The sequence below is a fragment of the Phyllostomus discolor genome, chromosome X, assembly GCF_004126475.2.
Source record: "Phyllostomus discolor isolate MPI-MPIP mPhyDis1 chromosome X, mPhyDis1.pri.v3, whole genome shotgun sequence".
In the NCBI taxonomy this organism is placed as follows: Eukaryota; Metazoa; Chordata; class Mammalia; order Chiroptera; family Phyllostomidae; genus Phyllostomus; species Phyllostomus discolor.
In genome coordinates, this window is record NC_050198.1 from 79,888,659 (window position 1) to 79,910,482 (window position 21,824).

At 41.9% G+C, this 21,824-nt stretch overlaps 2 protein-coding genes and 1 pseudogene across 4 annotated transcripts in view; 2 read left to right on the plus strand and 1 right to left on the minus strand.

The window, feature by feature from the left end:
• Window positions 1-17,657, minus strand: part of ZDHHC9 (zinc finger DHHC-type palmitoyltransferase 9) — a 36,480-nt gene extending 18,823 nt beyond the window's left edge. Inside the window, exons 1-5 of one of the 3 annotated variants that reach the window (XM_036016679.1) lie at window positions 17,459-17,656; window positions 17,051-17,113; window positions 15,583-15,883; window positions 4,863-5,023; window positions 176-334 (exon numbers count right to left, since the gene is read on the minus strand). In XM_036016679.1, the coding sequence (XP_035872572.1) occupies window positions 176-334; window positions 4,863-5,023; window positions 15,583-15,749 (487 nt within the window). In that variant the 5' untranslated portion in view covers window positions 15,750-15,883; window positions 17,051-17,113; window positions 17,459-17,656. Of the gene's footprint in view, window positions 1-175; window positions 335-4,862; window positions 5,024-15,582; window positions 15,884-17,050; window positions 17,114-17,458 lie in introns of all 3 variants that reach the window. The other 2 variants (XM_036016680.1, XM_028522497.1) reach the window with 2 other exon arrangements.
• On the plus strand, window positions 10,824-11,455 carry LOC114504811 (translation machinery-associated protein 7-like). The gene has a single exon (XM_036016681.1). The coding sequence runs from the start codon at window positions 10,966-10,968 to the stop codon at window positions 11,323-11,325; it is 360 nt and encodes a 119-aa protein (XP_035872574.1). The 5' UTR covers window positions 10,824-10,965; the 3' UTR covers window positions 11,326-11,455.
• Window positions 17,658-20,681: 3,024 nt separating the features above from the next.
• Window positions 20,682-21,369, plus strand: LOC114505096 (annotated as a pseudogene).
• The last annotated feature ends 455 nt before the right edge of the window (window positions 21,370-21,824 follow it).

Genomic DNA, 21,824 nt, shown 5'->3' on the forward strand with positions numbered 1-21,824 from the left:
TTAAATTCCAATTTGACCTATAGAAGTACAGTTGGCACAGTTGTTCAGAAGCTTGTTTCCTATCTAATTCTATGTTCTCTATCTATTCCTACTGATTTTTCCAAGAAAAAGTTACCTTGACCCTCCTCTTCAACTCAGCCTTTCCCCCAGACAATGCCTTAGTGGTTTTACTCACCCACACAGTTGTCACAGATACTGCAATGGGATGCCCGGGGAGGCCGGAAGATCTTGCATGTATAACAGTATTTCAGTTTTACAATCTGGTTGTTTATCTGGAAGTTCTTGATACGAGGGGGTGGTCGCTGGCCCTGAGGCACTGCACCGTTGGTAGCTTCTGTAAATCAGTAAGACAGTTAACATCACAGCTAGCCATTATTTGAACCCAAAAGTCTCACCATTTTTCCAAAAGCAATGGGAGTAATCAAAGGTTCCTTAGGCCCACTGTCTTCTCCAGATTATCATTTTCAGAATAGACTCTCAACATCAGAGTGTCCCCCACAGATTCCATTGAGTGCCACACAATTCTTTTTTGTGCGTGTGAAAAAATATTTCTTCAAGTTTTTGGCCAATTACAAAGAAAACAATTCATAAAAGAAGAAATAAAAAGGCTAAAAAACATGAAATAAAAACAGCCAACTTCACTCATAATGAAAGAAATAAAAATTAACACAAAGATACCATTTCCAGCAATTGTATTAACAAATATTAAGACGAATAAAAATATTCAGTGTTGGCAAAAATGGGGAGAAGGTATTTTTATACATTACCAGTGAGCAATGTGGCAGTGGTTACCAAATTTTTTAACACATTTATTTTTTGACCCAGAAATTCTACTTCTAAGAACCTATCAAAATTACAAAGAGATATACAAAGGATGTTGACACAAGGATATTTGTCACAGAGTTCCTTTTAATAGTGAAAAACTGAAAATAACTTCAATGTCACAATAAGAAGTCAGTTAAGTAAATTATGATACATGCATAGGATGGAGTAATATGCAGCCATTTAAAATGGTGTAGGCGAGTGAATGATGACAGGAAAATATTCACAATATATTGCAAAATGAAAATGTATGCTGAACAGCAACATGTATAAAAGGATATTACCTTGCAAAAATAAAATATATGCACAAAAAGGCTGCTAATACTTAGAATCAGAAAAACAATTTTAAAATAAGAGTAATACATGTGTATTGTAAAAATTTTGGAAAAAAACAGAAAACATAAATAAGAAAAAATAAAAATCACTGTCAGTCTCTGAACTCAAGGGTATTCCTGCATTTTGGTGTATTTTCATTTATCTTCTCTTAACAGATAAACATTCAAGATTCTTTTTAATTTGAGATCATGTTATAAATGCAGTGTTGTACCTTGTATTTTTCACTTAAGATTATACAGTAAACATTTTTCCATGATTTTTAATTTTTTTCTGAAAACATTATTGACAATATGATATTCCACTTTATAGATGTACTATTATTTATGTAACCATTCCATACTGTTGGGCAATTAAGTTGCCTCTAGTTTTTTACTATTTAAATTATACTGCATGCAAAAACTTAAAATATTACAAATAAAGCTAAATCTCCTTTATCATCACCCCAATCCCAATCCCCTTTCCTTCCTCAAGAATATATTGATGTGTTAAAATTAATTTCTAAAACATACAGAAGAAAAAAGCATGTTGAAATCTGAGCAGTAACAAGAAATTGCTGGCATTAAAATAGCTAGGCCCATATTAAAAAGAAAAAAGGAAAAGAGAAAAATGTTGCACTAAAAATCTTTCTACATTAATATGTATAAATCTCTGTTTATTTCCTTTAGCTAAATCCTGAGAGAAGTGGAATTACTGGGTCAAAGGTTTTGAACCCTTAAAGCCCATATTACTATTGCCAAACTGCTTCCCAACAGATTGTATCAATTTGCACCATGCCTATCTGCAGCATATGAGAGTGCCTGTTTCATTACACCCTCGCTATGCAGGTTAATTCTAAAAACAGAATATTTTTCAATTCACTTTGATTTTAAAAATATCTGCCATATGGAACTTTTTTCCTTTTTTTTGTGGAGTGGGGTGGATGCTGTGAAATCAAACAATAAGCGTGGCACAAGTCTTAAAAGGATGAGGATGGCCCTGGCTGGTGTAGCTCAGTGGATTGAGCGCAGGCCTGTGAACCAAAGCACTGCTGGTTCGATTCCCAGTCAGGGCACATGCCTGGGTTGCAGGCCATATCCCCAGTATGGGGTGTGCTAGAGGCAACCACACATTGATGTTTCACTCCCTCTCTTTCTCCCTCCCTTCTCCATCTCTCATAAATAAATAAATAAATAAATAGGACGAGGATGGCTATTCATTAGTGGATATGAGTACCAGCATACCACCTTAATATTCCTTTGTGTGTACTTTATATAAAGGCACCTGTAAGACAGAGTTCATGGTTTGCCCTCCCTATGAAGTGCTATGATGCAAGGGAATCACCTATCTTCATCAGATTCTGCAACTTTAAGCGAAACAACATATAATGAAACCAATTTTACCATAGGCTAATTAATATAAGCAAGAGTTAAGTTCCTATGGCACCTCATCCATGTTATAACAAAACTATGTTGAACAAAATGGTGTTATTTGATGACCTGCTATAGGGCTAAATGCTGAATGTAAGTTGACGAAAACTTGCTAGCATAAAAATAAACATATATATTAGTATTAACTCAAGACTGCACTCTTCTATCAAGAAAAACATGCTAACAGTAAATGAATGGATAAAAAAACTATGGTACATTTACGCAATGGAATTCTATGCAGCAGAAAGAAAGAAGGGGCTCCTACCCTTTGTGACAGCATGGATGGAACTGGAAAGCATTATGCTGAGCAAAATAAGCCAGGTGATGAAAGACAATTACTATATGATCTCACCTATAAGTGGAACCTAATCAACAAAACAAACAAGCAAGCAAAATATAACCAGAGACATTGAAATTAAGGGCAAACTAGCAGTAACCAGAGGGGCAGTGGGAGAGGATAATGAGGGGAAAGGGGTGAAGGGTTTTCAGGAACAACTATAAAGGACACATGGACAAAACCAAGGAGGGTGGGATCAGGTTTGGGAGGTGGGGATGGCTGGGGTGGGGGGAGTGGTGGGGGAAAATGGAGACAACTGTACTTGAACAACAATAAAAATACATACATACATACATACATAAGAAAAGTGTGCTAAGTGCAGAGGTCACATGAAGAATGGCTCAAGCCTGGACCCCAGGCCCAGTGATTTGGCAAAACAAAGCTAACCTTGCTAAGGAAACTGTTGTGACATTCAAGAGACAAGTCAAGGCACTGCCTTGAACTTCACTTTCTCCATATGTTAATAGGAAGGGGGTGATAAAAGAATAACCCAGGTGGAGAAAAGACAGCACTCACAACTCTCCCTCCCAATCTTGTTCCTAACTACCTCAGCTGTACTGGGTCTCCATGAACTCCAGCTGTACCAACACACCTCTGCTTTCTTCCCATCACTCCCATCCATACCCAGAGAATGGGTGAAGAGGTGAGGGGATTAAGAAGTACAAATAGGTAGTTACAGAATAGCCCTGGGGATGTATAGCAAAGTATAGGAAATGGAGTAGCCAAAGACCTTATATGTATGACCCATGGACATGAACAAAAGTGTGGGGATTGCCTGAGAGAGTGGGGGGTGAGGGTGGAGGGGGGCATATGGGGAAAATTAGGACACTGTAATAGCATAATCAATAAAATGTAATTAAAATAAAGAAAGAAAGTACACAAACTAGACAAAGAAAACCATAAAAACTTTATTAATGGGTATAAAATTCAATCTGAAAATACAAAAGACATACTATTTTCTTGGATAGGTAGATAATATTATAAAATGTAGATTTCCTCAAAAATAATTCATAAATGTAATGAAATACCTATTAGAGCTCCAATAGGTTTGTGTTTTAAGTTAAATAAAATATTAAAATCCAAAAAACAAACACATACCTTAAAAAAACTAAAGGCTAACCACAGACTGGTGCTCAACTCGTGTAGCATTTAGTCTTGTAAGTCCTGCATCCCTTTCTTTTACTCTTTCTGGCTTGGATACTGACTTAAGCTACTTAGGTACGTCAGACTTGAGAACAATTTAGGCAGGCACTGCTGTCAGGTCTAGTGGGCTCATAGTGCTTGCTAGTACTGGCATCACAGCCTTCTTTCTGAGTGTGAGCTCCCAAAACATCTCTCCTCTAGCCCTGGGATGTTCTGCTTCAATTCGCAAAGCCACCCTGGCTCCTGAGTAGTATAATACTTTATCTCTGTCCCAAAGGGTCCTACCCTGAGCTGAAGACTACTCTGTAATGAACCTATAACTGCTTCCTACCATTCCTAGAGTTCTCAATTGTTCCTGGCACCACAACTGGCCCCTGCCACCTTGTATGTTCTCCTAAAGCAAGAATTCTTGGTCAAGGGCCCATGAATGTGCTTCAAAAGTTCTATGAATCCCTGAAACTACATCCAAAATTATGTGTCTGTGCATGCATGTAAAAATATTTTGATGAAGAAATGGTTTATAGCTTTCATCAAGCAAAATCAAATGATTGATGACCCCCAAAGATTAAAAGAAATCCCATCCTCTTGGGAACAGTGCAGCAGACCTTGAAATGCAACCCAAGAAGGAAGCATATGACTTTCAAACCTTGCTATACCTGTCTTATCAAATTCACAGAATGATCATGATCTCAGATTCAGGGTCTCAGAGAGAAAAGCCTAGAAATGATTGCTAATCTGCAACACTATTATAATTCTATTCTATTACTAACTAAAGCCACCCCCTGCACAGTGTGTTGCCAGCTACTTAGAAAACTCACCTATCTCCATTTCTATGAAAGCTGCCTCATCTGGTAGGGCTCGAGGGATCACTCCAGGGTCACTGAAGCTGGTCCTCAACAAGGTAGCCATGGAGAACAGGAAGAGCATGGCGGCAAACACAGGGATGGCAGGAGACAGCTGGACAGCTAGGTAACGGCATCTGGAGAAAGCAGGCAATTGAACATTTAGTTATATCTACCCTATATTGACCATGAATCAATATGGTAACCACAATAAAATATGCAGTACCTTGACAGCACGGACCATGCTTTTTAGTTTGCTTGAATCACCAAAAACTCCTAACATATGGTTCTGTATATAGTGGGGGCTCAACAAATATTTAATTGATTGGTGCCACCTATAACATACAGAAGAGAGTCTCAAGGGACCTCCCATACCCCTAAGTCCAGTCCCTCCTGTCAGCCTGCTGGGAGTTATGTTTCCTCTGTGCCTCAGGAAAGGCTTATAACTTTTAGCGTGAGGGAAGCAACTGAGCCTGGACTTGCAAGTAACGACAGGTTGCTCTCACTCTGGAAATGTCTTGAGCTTTTCATACCCACCCCATATGACATCAGGCCTGAGCTCGAGGAAGAGGGAGGAAAGATGACCAGTCATGGAGCAAGGTCCCAGTGTCAGACACAGAGTATGTCCGGCACACTTCCATGCTAATAAAAAAGTTCCAGGGCTGCTGACTGACTTTGCAACATCGATTCCTCTTCCTTCCTCAATTAGCTCAGCTAGTAGGTGACTAGTAGCCATAGGGAAATAAGGAAATTGTATCTCCTGAGCACCTCTTCCCAACATCATGTTTGCTCCCCTCTTTCATCCAAATTCACCTGAAAGGCCATACCTCTTCCTCTCTGGTCATCCCAGCCCTACTCATCTGTTAAATCCCAGAGACATCAATGCTATCATTGTCATCATTACAACCATAATTTACTGAGCACTCACCATATGCCAGGCACAGCACTAAGCTCTTTATATGCATGAACTCATCCAACTTTCATATGAAATCTATGAGATAGAGTCCATTTTACCTGTTTGATAGATGAAGTCTCTGGGATTTAGAGAGATCTTGCCTCCTCCAAAAGGCTTATCCTAATCTGCATTAATCTCTCCCTTCTCTGTCCCTGTTGTCCTCAATGCCAGAGCCTTGTATTGTTTCCTAGTTGTTTCTTACTATATTGACCTCATCTCCCCCAATTGGATTTCATAAGAGCAAGAACCTTGTCTTTTTGTGGAAGGAATGTGTGGGTTTAAATTTTGGCTCTACCAACTTCTAGTTGGGTAAATTAGTTAACTTCAGTCCCCTTACCTGTGAAATGAGGATAATAATAGTACTTCATGGTGTCATTCTGTGGACCAAATGCATGAATATAAATAAAGTGCTTAGAACTGCACTTGACACAGAGTAAATGCTAAGTAAATGTCAACTACTAACATTATCATCATGGTTCTTTATCTCCAAGAGCCTAATACAAGTATGGGAATAAAGAAGCTATCAACAAATACTTGCTGAGTAAAACTGAATTTCAAACCAAATAAATTGGAGCATGTGATGACAGTTATCACTGACCTATGCAGAGATATCTTCTTGAAGGCAGACTATAAATAGATAAACAAGGGCTAGAGGGAGAGCGGAGAAAGTAAGCTAAGGAACAAGTCTTACTTCATTGGCATGGGGATCAAGCCATTCTGAGCAAACATTTAATCACAGGTTGTACACACACTGCACTTTGTACACCCCCACATGATCCTTCCCTGATCCCTGCCACACGCACAACTCCACAGGGTGGGTGGCAAACCAACTGTAATGTTAGGTTGAGCCATTTGCCACGAAGATGAACATATGTAGTGAACTTGCAAAATGATTTTTGTGGCTTTCTGTTTGTTTGCCTGCTTATATTTTTTAAACAATTGTTGGTTGCTTTTGTATGATGTACTTTCTTCTCCTAAACACCAAGGGTAAGGGGAAATATTTGGAGAACTCAAGGATCTGGCCAACTGAATTCAGGGTAATTAAGTTCTTTCGAGTATCACAAGCTTGTGAAGTATCTTGCACTGTTCTCCTTCACTGGTACAGATAATCAAGAAGTAAATTCAGAAATGAAAGTCATCCCCACTTGTCAGGGGCACAAAGACCACAGGAGAAACACAAGTCTCCATTTCATGAACAAGCCAAGTGAAATCGCCACACTAACAGAAATCAGCCATCTTCCTAAGATTATTCTTGAAAACAAAGAAGTAATGTCTCTAGGACTCAAACTGCCCTGGTGTACAGTCTCCACCTGAGAGCCATCTGATTGGACACCAAAAGTTTAAATTGTTTTATTATAAGGAAAAGCTACAGGGAGAGTAGAACAAACACACACATACACAGACACACTGTCGCCCATGCACACACACAAAATTAATGTTGCCCTCATGCAAAGAACTCACCCAACTTAGTTTAACTAAGTCCCCTTCCAACAGCTGTTTGTCAATCAGACAAAGAACAACTTAGATTTGAATTATGCTACACCATCACAGATAAAGGTCTCTGTAATCTCCACACAGACTATCTTCTGCACCTGCTAAAACAATCCACTTTGTATGTCAACAAGTACACAACAGGCCCATTGTATTATTCTCCAGAGATGAGGCTACTAGCAGCCAGTTGTCACTAGTGAATGTGGCTGGGAAGGCAGATGTGGAACCAGCAGGCCTTTCTACCCTGACTAAGGAGAAACTTAGAGAGCCAGCAGCTAAGACTGTTTTGAACTACAACCCATCATGCCTGTCTTTAATAGTTATGATCGAAAATATCTCCCTAGGTTAGTCACATCATGGCAGTAAGCTAGAGATTTATCTGTGACAGGAATAAACTATGTGAAGATTTGGTAGTAATTTCCCAACATCAACCTCAAAAGTCAGGAATATCCTGAAACATCACTAATTTGTATTAAAAAACCGGATCTGACATTCACAAATATAAGCTAACTGGTTTTGAGACTCCCTAGTACTTTCCATCAATATCACCTCTTGGAATAATGACATCCATACACTTCTGGAAACAGAACTCTCCTTTGTCTTCAAGGTTTCAAGAGGCTTTCTCCTTTCTAGGGGCTTAGAAGTTGCTTCTCTCTCTTATGAATTTCATATATATAACCATGTCCCCCACTAAGTCTTCATTTCTGCCACGTGAAGAGGCATCATCCTTTTAAGTCCTTTTCTGCCAACTTCTTGATTGGCCTCAGGAAATAGCCGGGCTGGAAGACTTGACTCTCACATCTGCCACAGACCACATGGTGGTACTGACCAGCAGTAACCAGCAGTGCCAGGCTGGGCTAGTGTGTCATGTACCATCCCCCATCCTTAGCATGCTACTTCATTGGAGGGACAATGATAATGACATAGACTTCAATTCACATGAAAAAAAAATCAAAAGAGATTCATGAATGGAGCCAGTAAGGAACCAGACAGATTCCATGGCAGGGTTCTGCCTCACAGACTGGCAGCATGGACCGATTATCTATATAATACTCTGCTTCTAAGTCTCCCTAATAGCTTTCTTGCTATGTTTTTTGTTGTTCCTTTTGATCAGTACACTCAATCAACATTTATGGATCTAACAAATGCGGAACAAGAGAAATAGGAGTTAATTTTGTTGTGGAAAACATAACTAACATATAAAACAGCTAAAGAATAAGAGAAGACTAATAATCCCATGTTAAAATAGTATTTCAGACTCTAAGGACTATAAATGGTTACAGAAGAGCTCTCTTGGGAAGCTGGTGGCTGATTGAAACTGCTCCCAAAGCAGCTATTAAGGGTGACTTTAAGGAATAGCTGTGCTTGCAACAGCAGGAAGCACCTGAGGATTACAGAAAGCCCCACAATGGCCCTTGGTCCCATGTAATAGAAATAAGCTCTGCTATAAGTCCTTCCTGATATGGACAGCTGTCTGTCCTCTTACATACTGACTACCTCTAGGGTACACTAAACATATAGAACTACTCATGAGACTGGTTCAAGTTTCTTCTGGTGGTGCTTAGAGTCTGTTGAGGGATAAGTTTCTTTGGATAGTAAAAACATAATTTAAAACCAGCCTCCAGATTTATTGCTATGTGAAGGTCAGAGGAAAATGCATAACCCTATTTTGCTCCAGTAGCAACAGGGAAAATTAACCAAAGAGGATGTTTTTAATTCTGAGGCAATGAGCCATCCTCTTACTGAAGGGGGCCAAAGTCCCTATTCAAACCTGCTAAGTAGTCACCAAATTTTAGTTATAATAACAAATTTAACATTTCAATTATAACAAATTTCAATTTTAATATACTCCTGCTCAAGAACTTATAACAATTTCCTGTTGCCTATTATATTAAGCCCCAAAATCCATAGATCAGTATTCCAAGACCCTCCATCAACTGGTCATATCTAATCAACATCATAAGGTTCTTGTCTTCTCATTGCTCCATTCTAGAAGTATTATCCTAATTACCCTGAATTCACTAGCTTCTTGCTGTTGCAAGAGGTATAAGGTGCCTCCTTTGTTCTTAAACACAATATCCTCTGAGGGGAAAGATTTAGGAGGTCTCCTCCCTCCCTCAATAAACACCTCAACTGACTTCAGCATGTTGGGGGACACCCCTGTTCTTTGTGTTCACTTTTTCCAAAATAGAAAATCACTACACTCAATTAAGACTCATTCTGAAAAGATAGAAGATGCATTCAACGGGGATTGACAGCGTGAAACTCATTACCACTAAAAGTAGTAGAGGCTGAAATATACAGATAAATTCTGAATGACAGAACCACAAGGAATTGTTAAAGGAAAGCACACTATTCTGGAGACATAACCCAACCATTCTCTAGGAATGTGCTTTATCAGGAAGTTGAGCTTAACTAAGAACAATAACAAATTGATAACAAAGAGGCAAATATTCCTTTCTAAAACTGTCATTTGGTTGGCCAAGTCACAGACAGAATCTTAGGCCAGATGAAGCACAATACTGAACTCCTACAAATCAATTATCTAGAAAATGTTCTCTTGGAGCCCTGGCTGGCGTAGCTCAGTGGACTGAGTGTGGGCTGCTAACCAAAATGTCACAGGTTCTATTCCCAGTCAAGGTACATGCCTGGGTTGCAGGCCATGACCCCCAGCAACTGCACATTTACATTTCTCTCTCTCTCTCTTTCTCCCTCCCTTGCCTCTCTAAAAATAAACAAATAAATAAAATCTTTTTTTTTTAAAAAAAGAGAGATTTCTTCATAAAAAAAGAAAAAGAAAATGTTCTCTTGGTAACAGATCATGATAAAGTCACTTTGTCCTCTTCCCAATCTCACCTAAGAAACTTCAGGAACCTGGACCTTGCACTACAAACACAAATATTTTGTCATGCCAGAGTTTGGCTTTGGTTTGCATAGCCCCATGTCTCCTCAAACCTGGTAACTTTGTGTTATCAGATTGCATTTTCTCTTCCATTTTTTTTCCTCAGGACATGGTGTCCCTTTAATCAGGATCACCCACAGAGTAACAAAGTAGGGAGAACCGCATTGCTTAAATTTTTCTCTGAGCCATCCTCATCCTGGCAGCAGGTCTTAGGAATGGTCATGAGGTGATAACCCCTCAGAGCTCACAAAAGTCACTTTCTATGTCCACCCTTAGAGGTAGGCTTCCCTAATCTTGCAAGGCTATCAGAATATCATGCCAGAATTCTGTCAAAATTTCACAAAGACAAGTTCATTTTCTAGGAGTATGAGCTGGGGAAGCCCAGATAACCTAGATGCCACTAGGTAACAAACGCTAGCTACCAATAACCAGATATATGCTGTTCTGGCATTCAGCACTATGTACAGCTTTAGTAATCTGAATACCTTCAGGATTCCACACTCAAAAGCTAACAATGAAACAAAAGGCTAATTGATCTTGATGAAGAAACCTCGCTTACGTGGGCCTGCTTTCCTCACCTGCTAAAAGGATGGAGACAGTCTCCAAGATCCCTTCTACCTCTATTATTCTATGATCCTGTGAGTCAAGATTCAAGGCTGTTACATTTTAATTGCATCCAGGATGTATTAATTCTGTAACATTTACTGACTACCTACTTTATATAAGGTCTGATGGAGGACACTGTGGGGGTCACACAGACATGGAAAATAGTCCCCAATATTGAAAGAGCTCCAAGTGCAATAACCATAGAATTCAGAAATATAGGAAATATCAGGGCAACATCTTGGGAAGGAGTGGCAGGTACCATGTCCAGCCACAAAGGTGGCAAGAAGTGCCTGAAGCAGCCCAAGAAGCAGGTCAAGGAGATGGACGAGGAAGGTAAGGCATTCAAGCAAAAGCAAAGAGAGGGGCAGAAGAAATTTGAGAAGCTAAAAGTGAAGGCTTTGGAGAAGGGGCCCCTGCCCACAGGTAAAATTAAGAAATCTGGCAAAAAATTCCTGAGCTGTTCCTTGTGCCTGGGGCTGTGGTGATCCTTCATTCCATTCCTGTTTTAACATCTGGATTCCCTGCCATAACATCTCTTACCACCTATAGCTAGAATGAAGTGTTGTCTTGGAGCCTGTTGTTGTACATTTAAGAATAAACTTTTGTAAAAAAAAAGTTATAATAGTCATGCAGTGGCTCATCTCTTTAGTTCTTCTCACTCTGCCATTTCAACCTTAATTGTGCGGTCAGAGTAAACCCAGGACAGAATCCTGTCAAAGTATGTTCTTCAGTCTTTGTTCCTTCCAAAATTCTGTATCACATTTCTGTATCAGAAATGAGTTGGAATTAAACCAACTCATTAGAAATGGCAAAAAAAGAGAAATGTCATATGATTACATGTTAAATGAGTGGTACGTACAATACAATTAGTCCCACAAATGCAGAAATTACTAAAAAGATTTCATAAAGGAGGGCTCAACAAGGGACTTGAAAGAGCGGTAGAATTTGGAGAGAAGTGGGACAAGTACTAAGCAGTGCTACAAAGTGTTTTTCAGTTCATCCAGGTAAATGACTCCTCTGTATATCAAAAGCAGCCATGAGGGTCAGTCCAATGAAGTTTGATAGTGCCTTGATAAGATTTCTTCTATATACAGCACAGTGAGGCATAAGCGCTTATAATAGCAGCAAACTGCTTCTACTTCAGTGGTGAAGAGTCACATAGTCATTCTTGCCACAAGAGAAGTCTGGGGACCTTGAACCCACTAGCAATCTAGTCACAAAGTTACAAGAGGCATCTAAGAAGCTGATTTCAGAAAACAGTGCACTTGGTCTTTCTCCAAGCTTTAGCAGGAAGTGGAGCTGGACAGAAATACCACAATCACCTTTCAGTTGCTGGACACCTCACAGGTTGCCAGCATCATTCTGGCTCTAGTGTCCTGACATTTCTGGCCAAGCTGGTGGCTATGTGGTCATCATATGAGCTGAACAGTGTTTGGGCTAAGAGGACTGAGAAGAGTTCACGTGCTCAAAGCTGAAACTGGCAGGCGTACTCACATTGCCTAGATATATCATCCTAAGAATAAATTGGGAAATCCTTTTTTTTTAAGCACCGTACAATTTTTCACTGGTTTTAAATTCAAGTACACTTACCATAGAAATAATTATACTTAAATACATAAACATATTTAAATATAGATACCTACCTATACTTTTCTAGCCTCTCCTTTTCTATGTGTGTGTATTTGACTCTTCCAGACAGACACAGGAGTTATACAGAATTTCAATAGAGCTGCAAGAGGCTTAATGTCAATCTAGCCCAATTGCCCATCCTGGGCAAAAATCCATTCTGTGACAGCAGCCCTGAGAGATGGCCACCCAGCTTCTTTAGAAACACTTCTAACAATACAGAGCTAACTAACTTCTGGATGAAAAACATGTTTTCATTCTATGCATTCAACCTACTGTCTGTCCACTGAAAATTACAGGCCCCTCCTTTGACAAAACGTGCAAAGGCAAACTCCAAAAATAAAAAGATTTCCACTGACACTACCAGCACTGCATGTTTTTCATCAAGGGGCACCCACATCCCTGACCAGATTTCTCAAGCCATCTGGCTGACTCAGGACTGTGCCACGGGCAGTCATAAATCAACTCATGCTTGTTCTTAAGCACCTCCTGCAAGTAGGACCCTGTTACTAAAATGCAGATCCAGATGTGCCTCAGAATATAGACTATCTTCCCCAAGGCAAAAATGCAGCAGCTGGCGGAAGTGGAGTCTCAGCTCCTGGATAGTCTGAGGATGAAAATAAACAGCCCTTTGTCACCCTCGCCTGCCTGAAGAGAGGGGACTAGATCAGCTAACTTTATGAGGTCTCCCTGAGTTCTAATACTAATGAAGGAACCCATATTCTGTCCCCAGACCCTATCTGCTACTGTGTGGTTCGTAGTAAATTACAGACTCCAAAGAAGACACAAGGCAGTCACCACCTAGAGTATCTGTGTGTCTGTATATCACACACAAACACACAATTCACAAATACAGTGAAAAGGATTCCTCACCAGGGTCCTCTCCCCTTTGGTCAGAGTTATACTTCCCCATTCCACTCCTTGGCTAATACATTTACTTCCTTCTCCTCCCCCTTCTCCCTCCCCTAGCCCTCCCCTCAAAAATATTTATTATGCCCTGACTAATGTGGCTGAGTGGATTGAGTACCAGCCTGCAAACCAAAGGGTCACCGGTTCAATTCCCAGTCAGGGCACATGCCTGGGATGCAGGCCAGGTCTTCAGTAAGGGGCATGTGAGAGGCAATTACACATCAATGCTGCTCTCCCTCTCTTTCTCCCTCTCTTCCCCACTCTCTAAAAATAAATTTTAAAATATTTTTTTAAAAATAAATACTTAAAAATATTTATCGCACAGACAGCTGGAACTCTGGGAAGTTTACAAACAACCTCATCCTTCATATCCGAGGGCAAAGCATGAGAAATAATTTGGGGAAAAAATCATCTTGATAGAAAATTCAAACTGCCTCTGTCAAACTGTAACTTGGCTAATTATAAGCTTCATCCTAGAGGCAGTTTTCTTCAGAAGCCTTCAAGGTCTAAGTGCTATAGATCCAAATCAGACTCTGTGTGGCTCCCAGAAACAAAAAGGGCCAAATACCAATAGCTCCAAATTTCAAGTTCCCTTGGCCAGTCAAACCCGAGCTTTCTTGAGCCCGGAATTGCCAGCTCTCTTAGGGTCTGGAAACAAATCTCATTTCTGTTTTGAATTATTTCAATCACAAAAAAATTAACTCCAAGGCAAAAAGGATGGAGGTATGGGCAAAAAAAGCTAGTGATTCAGCAGGGGATGAAGTAAAAGACAGGAAGAATGACAGACAGCAAAGTTCAGCTCCGCACTTCCAAAAAGGAAAAAAAGCAGGAATAAAGCAAAGAAAACTTGGAGAGATAGGCCAAAAGAGGGGGAAAATTTTGTGACATTATGCATATGCCTACCTAACTGCACGTGCTCACCTGTGTACACACACCTTTAGCCATGAAACTCAGATTGGAAAGCAGCTAAGAAACTGTGATCAAACTGCCAGACTTTGCCAAATACCTCACAAAGTTGACGGCAGCAAAAGTGCCTTTCACAAAGAGTTTTTCTGGCCTTACTTTCTTAGTCCTGTTATAAACTGGGCCCCCTTCCTCTCTTCACTATTACTCAAGCCAGGTGCAACCATCAAGAAGTCTAGCAAAACAACTAAAAAAAAAAAAAAAAAACTCTCTTGATGCACCGGGAAAGCCTGAAGCCCTTACAGAAGGACAAAAATGAGCCCCAAGAGTCCAGAGCTCATTTTAACTATCCACGAAGGCTGGCCAAGGAGCTCCCTGCTCCTTGCCATGGCCACACCACAGCATAGGAACTCCACTTCCAGGTTATCCATGTACATGAACTACAGCAGGCTCAAGTCAGGTGTCGCTTGCAATCTACGTACACTTCTTGGGTCCTCAAGGCCCTTCTCATAATAACCCCAAACCAATTAACATTGCTTCCATCTCCAGAGTGTACAGCATTCTCAGTACAATCAGCAGTGCTGTGACAGTACCCTAGAATCCAACTAGCCACCTCCCTAGCTAGGTGGCCTACACAGACTGAACAGTGGCTCTACGACTGGCTATTACATCACAGAAAAAATGGTAATCAAACACACACAAAATAGAGAGTTGTTTATGTTGAGTGATTCAGAGTAAAAGAAGGAGCAGCTCACACTTAATAAGCACATATGTGCCACACACACAGCTAGTTTCCAGCATAGCTGAGGCTGGAAGCAATCTGCAGATTCCCTATTCAGCTGGCTTTTCAAGTACACAGCTAGCTACAAGATAGAGAGCTGAGCCCTAAAACCATAGGACCCAGAGTAACAGAACAGGTGAGTATGGTGGGGTAGAGTTATGACCACAAGGGGCGCCCCTGAGCTTAGGAGGGGTGGGGAATAGGCAGTCTGTAACTAAGCACCTAAGGAGACTACTGAAAGGGGGAGGTGAGCAATGAAGACAAATTCCTTTATTTCCCAAGTGTGCCAGGAGTAGCCCCATATCAACGTTATAATATTGGCATCAAAGGTCTCAGTCTTTTTAGGCAACACATACTCTGCTATGAGCATAATGCAATGAAATCAGTTGGCATGATCTATAGACACTGTTCAAGAAGACAGTGATAACCATCCAAGCACCTCCCACAAACTCCCCAGAAAAAAGATTCTTCCCCTAGATTCAAAATAATCATTGTCAGGCAACTCTACTCAATAGGTACTCACTCGAAGGCGAAGAAGAGTGTACATGTCCCCAGGATGAGGAAGAGGGTCAAGTAGAAGATACCCTTTTGCCGGGCCATCATGACGCGGCCATCGCAGCAGAACGTGTTCCTGCCTGGGAGTTTCTCCCATTTTCGTGTCACCTTCTTTCTTACCACCATCACAGACATGATTGGAATTCCTGCTCCAAATGCACTTTGTGATTACAAGATAGAAGAAATGGAAGTTGAGCCCAGCTTTAAAATCACGTTTCTTGCTATTGCTGCCACTGGGTCAAACATCATCAAAAGTCCAATTTCCAAACCTAAGAAAAAGGAAAAATATGAGGTGGGAATATTAAAATTAAATTCAACCCTCTTTTTCCAGAGGCAGATGATAAGCCTAAAAGGGTGTGGGGTAGGGAAGCGGGAAAAGCTTATTTCCAATCTATGTTTGTCCTGTGAAAGGAGAAAAGATTAAAGGTTCTCAAAAAGAAGAAGGTGGAAGTTAGTATATCTTCTTAACAAATAAACCCCCGTGCTTCCAATATAATACTGATGATTTGTTCATCATAGAACCTTGGAGCCAGAAGGGTTTTAATAGGTAATGACCCAATTAATTGGTTAGAAATTAGCAAAGTGAAGACAAAAGAGAGAAAATAACTCATCTAGGGTCACACAACCACAAAGCTAAGCAAAGAAAACACATCTGCAGACTTTCAGTCCAAGGCACTTCCCACTATACCACATTGTTCTATAATCATCATTAACAGGACTAAAAATAATAGTATATTTCTGTCCTTAAAGAGCCATTCCCTCCCCTCCTCCATTTCTTCACCTTCTTTCTTCAATTAGCCACTCATATATGAACCACACCAGGGAACAAGTCACCCTCTGGAAAGGTTAGGAGGTTTTGGACACTCTGGACATATACCCAGGTTGTATTTACTCAAAACAGATTTCCCCTAATCAAACCTATGGTAACTTCCTGGGCCTGGGAAATGAACCAGTCTTGCTGGTATAGGCTAGCCTAACATTTGTGGGAATCTTGATGAAACCACATCACAGACCTGCAGGTGGAAGGCTGACTTAAGCAGGAGAGGTTCTGGAACGGTTGGAGGCAGGGAGGTGGCAGCAGTAAAAAAAACTGTCATAAAGGTGTTTTCTGGGACATTTCATAAGTACCATCTCTACCTGGCATCCTGAATCCTCAGGCCAAGCCTTTCTCAACCATTGCCACTCTTCTCATACTCTCGAGTGTAGTGCTGTGGCCTCTGTTTACTGATATAAGCCCCACGCTGGCAGGACTGAGGCGGAAGTCTGCAGCACAACTGACTGATGAGAAACAAGCAACTTGAAATTATTCCCCAGCTGGAGAAGGCAAGGGTCCAAATAGAGACTAGGCAATGAGTCCAGCAATCAGAAAGTAGAAGGCTTCAGAAAGGGGAGGGGGCTCCAAGGTGCAAAGAACACTTCCTTTGTGTAAAACTAACCTGGAAAACAATCTCGTGATAACCTGGCCCAGCGGGAGAAGAGACCAGGAAGGGGATCCGGGCCTGAGAGAACAAAGATCAAAATCCATCCAGAACCAGCGACCGGCCCACCCGCTGGGGGCCAAGGCCTGAGTCCAGGGCAGGCAGCGGGTGCGCGGCCTCAGGAGGCCCGCCCCATCTCTGCCACGCAGCGGACCACCGCCCCAGGCAGCTTGGGACGCGCGCCATCTCACTCGCTCGTACACACTCACACACACGCCCCGCCACGTGTAGTCACCCCGGTGGGGGCTCCACTGCTGGTGACCTGAGCGGGACAGTACCAATGTCTACGCGTCACGATGCAGCGGAGGCGTTGGCAGTCCACCAGGCAGCGGAGCCCAGGAGACCCCAACCCCCACCCCTTGTTACCTGAACCTGGGAGCCCAAACTCGCCCGGGACTGACGGCAGGAAGTGGACATTCCCAGGGGACTGCGCCAGCTGGCCGAGGTGGCAGAGACTTCTCCTCCCCAGCCAAGAGGCTGCCTCCTCCAGACAAGGAGCCCCTATGATCGGGGCCCTAAAACAGCTGTGGCAACCGCCCACTGCTGGCGGAATGGAATGCTCCTCACGTCACCAAGTCGTTCCAGTAGTTGCTCGTCCCCCATTGGCTGATCAACCTCAGTATCTCTGCCCTACCACCCCTACCCCAAACTATCATTGGCTACTACGAGCGCCACTCAAAGGTGCCTCCGCCCCACTCCCCCACCCATCTCCAGGCTTCGTGCCCACCTGCCAAGCGTTGCTATCCTCCCTTTGGGGTCTAATCGCCACTACGTCAAGTATCACCTTCTATTAATACAGTTACACAGAGATGGAGGTGAAGGATAGTTTCGATAAGACAGGGGAGGACTAGGGACCAGCCTCCCCTCCACACACACAGCGAGACGTTGAAGCGGCACTGGCTCACAGATCCGGGTGCTCAACCCAAACTGGATCCGCCCTGGGCCTCTCCTGCCCTACTTGCATGAAAGCAAAGGCGACTCGGAATTTTACTCCTTCGAAACAAAACACACAAATATAAAAAGGAACTTGAAGGCGATAACTATCCCCAAGAACATATAATCATTTTTGCAGTACTGAGAACAAATATTGACAGTAAGGAAGTTGGAGAAAATCTACTGACAGGGCATAAATTCATCCAGGTAGGTAACTAAGTAAAGACTGCCAAAAAGGTTGAAAATTACTGTTTGCTTTGCAGAGTTTATGGGGAGGGGGGAAGCCGTAATCCAAGGCAGAATCCCCACTCACCAAGCACGTTGTTTCTTTTCTTCTGCCCCCCTCCTCTGTAGTTACTGCCACAATGAGCTACTGCTACTAATCCCAGGGAGTCGCATCCTTTACAAGTTTGGAGTAGGGAAAATAGTTCAGAATCATGGCCTTGATATTATACAACTGGACTTTAAGAAGCACTGGGTTTCTTTCCACTTGTATGGCTCTGGGCTTCCAAATAAATATAAGCGGAAATATGAAAAAGTTCTGAAGGTAGCCTCTTTTTCCCTGTCACACTTGGGGAGACTGTCTAGGTTGCCAGCTGTTTTCCTGAGCTTGAATAAAGTTTCTCAAGGGTGAAGATATTTGCAAGGAATACAGAAGAGACTGCCAAAGGTCTTCCCAAGGCAGGCTTTTGTGTTAGTTGAAGAACCATGCACATGGTCAAGAACTATTTCTCCTTTATACTATTAAGGTTCCACATGATATGAAGCAAAAACCTACTTAATGATAATTACATTTAGCACTTTCATGGCACTCTTCCATTAAAATTTTAAAAGCATTAAAAAATCTCTAGGTCCTGGCTAGTGTGGCTCAGTTGGTTGGATCATCATCCCATAACTGAAACATTGAGGGTTCGATCCCTGGTCTGGGCTCATACAGGAGGCAACTGAATGATGCTCCTCTCTCATATTGATGTTTCTTTCCCTCTCCCTTCCTCTCTCTCTAAAAGCAATAAAAATGTCCTTGGATGAGGATTAAAAAAATCACTAGGTAATTTTATTATGACAGAAATATGTTATAATTAATTTCTAGGAGAAAGTATGTTTTTATAAAGCTTCTATTGCTCCTTAGCACTTGTGCTGATTATAATCACCATTTTATTTATGATAAACCATATGATCAATATCATTGTCTCCAATTCTCCCCCTTTTGAATATTAGAGGGTACTAATATTGTACACACTTGATATGGAAGGGAGAAGAATTTCTCTTCACCCCTTTAGTACCCTGGATTCCTGAGCTTGTGTACTCCAGACTCCCATGGTCACTCCAGCTGCCATCCTCCTGACTATGGAGCAGTAAAAAAAATAAACCTCTGTAGCACCCAAACATACTTTGTCCATATATCAGATGCAGGTAAAGCCTGGGGAGTTCTGGAATTGATGTGTCATGGCAACACATTCCTGAGCTCTGCCCCTCCCTGTTCTGGTGCACATTTCCTCTGGGATTAAGTGGCTGTGTAGGTCAGGCTTGTTTTAATACAATATGTTATTATTTGTTTTCACCACTAAAAGAAAAATAAGGTAAATATATATGGACAAGAATCCCATAGGACTTCCTTCTATGTACTTATGTCATTTTATAGAATCCTGAAAGTCTTAATGCACACACAACTAAATTGTGACTGTAAACTGAGATTGTTTCTTTTCTGTTCTTTTATCTTTTCAATAAACCTCCAGACTGTATGCACTGAAATCAACTTGGCTCCTTTCAAGGAGGGTACAGTCATGTGGTGAACACTAGAAACACCACTGTAATAAAGGCACAGACTTCCATTGTGTGATGGCATACATTCTAGTGTGCTTGTTTAAAATGCCTATCACCTGGTGAAAGACAAATACCATAGGATCTCACCTATAAGAGGAACCTAATAAACAAAAACAAACAAGCTAGTGAAATAGAACCAGAGGCATGGAAACAAGGAACAGACTGACAGTGACCAGAAGGGAGAGGGGAGGGGGATAAGGGGAGAAAGAAAAGGAAGGGTCTAGTCAATGAAGGTATAAATGACCTTTGGACATGGAAAACAGGGTGGGGATTGACTGTAGGAGCGGGGGCAGGGAAGAGCAATGGGGGGAAATTGGGATAACTGTAACAGAACCACACTATAGCCCTGGCTGGCATGGCTTAGTGGATCAAGTGCTGGACTACCAAACAAAGGGTTGCTGGTTCGATTCCCAGTCAGGGCACATGCCAGTGTTGTGGGCCAGGTCCCTGGTGGGGGGACATGTAAGAGGCAACCACACATCGATGATTCTCTCCTCTTTCTCCCTCCCTTCCCCTCTCTCTAAAAATAAATAAATAAAATCTTAAAAATAGAACAATATTAATTAATTAATTGATTGGTTGATTGATTAAAATGCCTGTTTCCAGCTTATTCTCCCAAGAAACACCAACTGACCAATGATGTTGTTGCTACAGGAGTGCTGGAAGGCCTCAGGGCCCTAGAATAGAGGCTGAGGGCCTTCAATGGAGTATTTGGTAGTGGCATCTGGGGCTGAAGTCACAGCTGGCTGGGGTGGTGTGCCCAGGACTGAGGCTAATGAGCTCAGGAGGCAAGGCCAAGGCCAAGGAGTATATCCCCATCACCAAACTGGACCACCTGGGCAAGAACATGAAGATCAAGTCCCTGGAGATCTATCTCTTCTCTGTGACCATCAAGGAATCTCAGATCATCAGCTTTTTCCTAAGGCATCCCTCAAGAATGAGGTTTTGAAGATTTATGCTGGTGTAAAAACAGACTCATACTGGCCAGAGGACCTGGTTCAAGGCATTTGTCATAATTGGGAACTACAATAGACCTATAAGTCTGGGTATTAAGTGCTCCAAGGTACTAGCCACTGCCATCCGTGGGGCCATTATCCTGACCAAACTCTCTATTGTCTCTGTGTGGTGAGGCTACTGAGGGAACAAGATGAATAAGCCCCACACTATCTCTTGCTTTCCCTTGCAAGGTGACCGGCCACTGTGGCTCTGTGCTTGTGCACCTAGTCCTCACCCCAAGGGGCACTGGCATCATCCCAGCCTCTGTGCTCAAGAAGCTGCTGATGATGGTCAGTGTCAATAACTGCTACACCTCAGCCAGGGGCTACACTGCCACCCTGGCCAACTTCACTAAGGCCATCTTCAATGCTGTCTCTAAGATCTATAGCTGCCTCACCCCTGAGCTCTGGAAAGAGATTGTGTTCACCAAGTCTCCCTACCAAGAATTCACTGACCATCTTGTAAAGACCTAGCCCAGAGTTTCTGGGCAGAGGACCCAGGCTCCAGCTGTGGCCACTACATAATTGTATACAAGAAAAGTAAAGTGAATTAAGCCTGTTAAAAAATGCTTGTCTCCATATTGATGGTTCCTGTGTGAGCATGTGTTTATTGATGTATAGATGCAGAGTGCTGTTTGAATGGTCTCAGATCCTGAGTACTGCCACTGGGTTGCAGCTTACCAGCTAGTGTTGTTCCAGATGTCTCTTCTGCAAACACCCAAAGACCCATTCTGTACTGCATATAAGACTCACAAAATCAGCCCCCATTCTGCATTCAAGCTCATGACAGTCCTTTTTTTCTCAACATTTACTCTAGTCTCAACCCTCCCATGTCCCCTTGCCCTTCTCCCCAGACACATATGTCCCATCCCACCTCAACCTACTTGACCTTCACTCCCCTCCCTACTTTCTGGTTATAAATAAGTATATATTTGTAGAATGAATAGAAGAGCAAAAGAAAGTGGGTCAGTGGATTGAGT

Excerpts from the sequence above, each read along its gene's own strand:
- LOC114504811 (XM_036016681.1), top strand. The coding sequence starts at position 10,966 with ATGGAGGACACTGTGGGGGTCACACAGACATGGAAAATAGTCCCCAAT.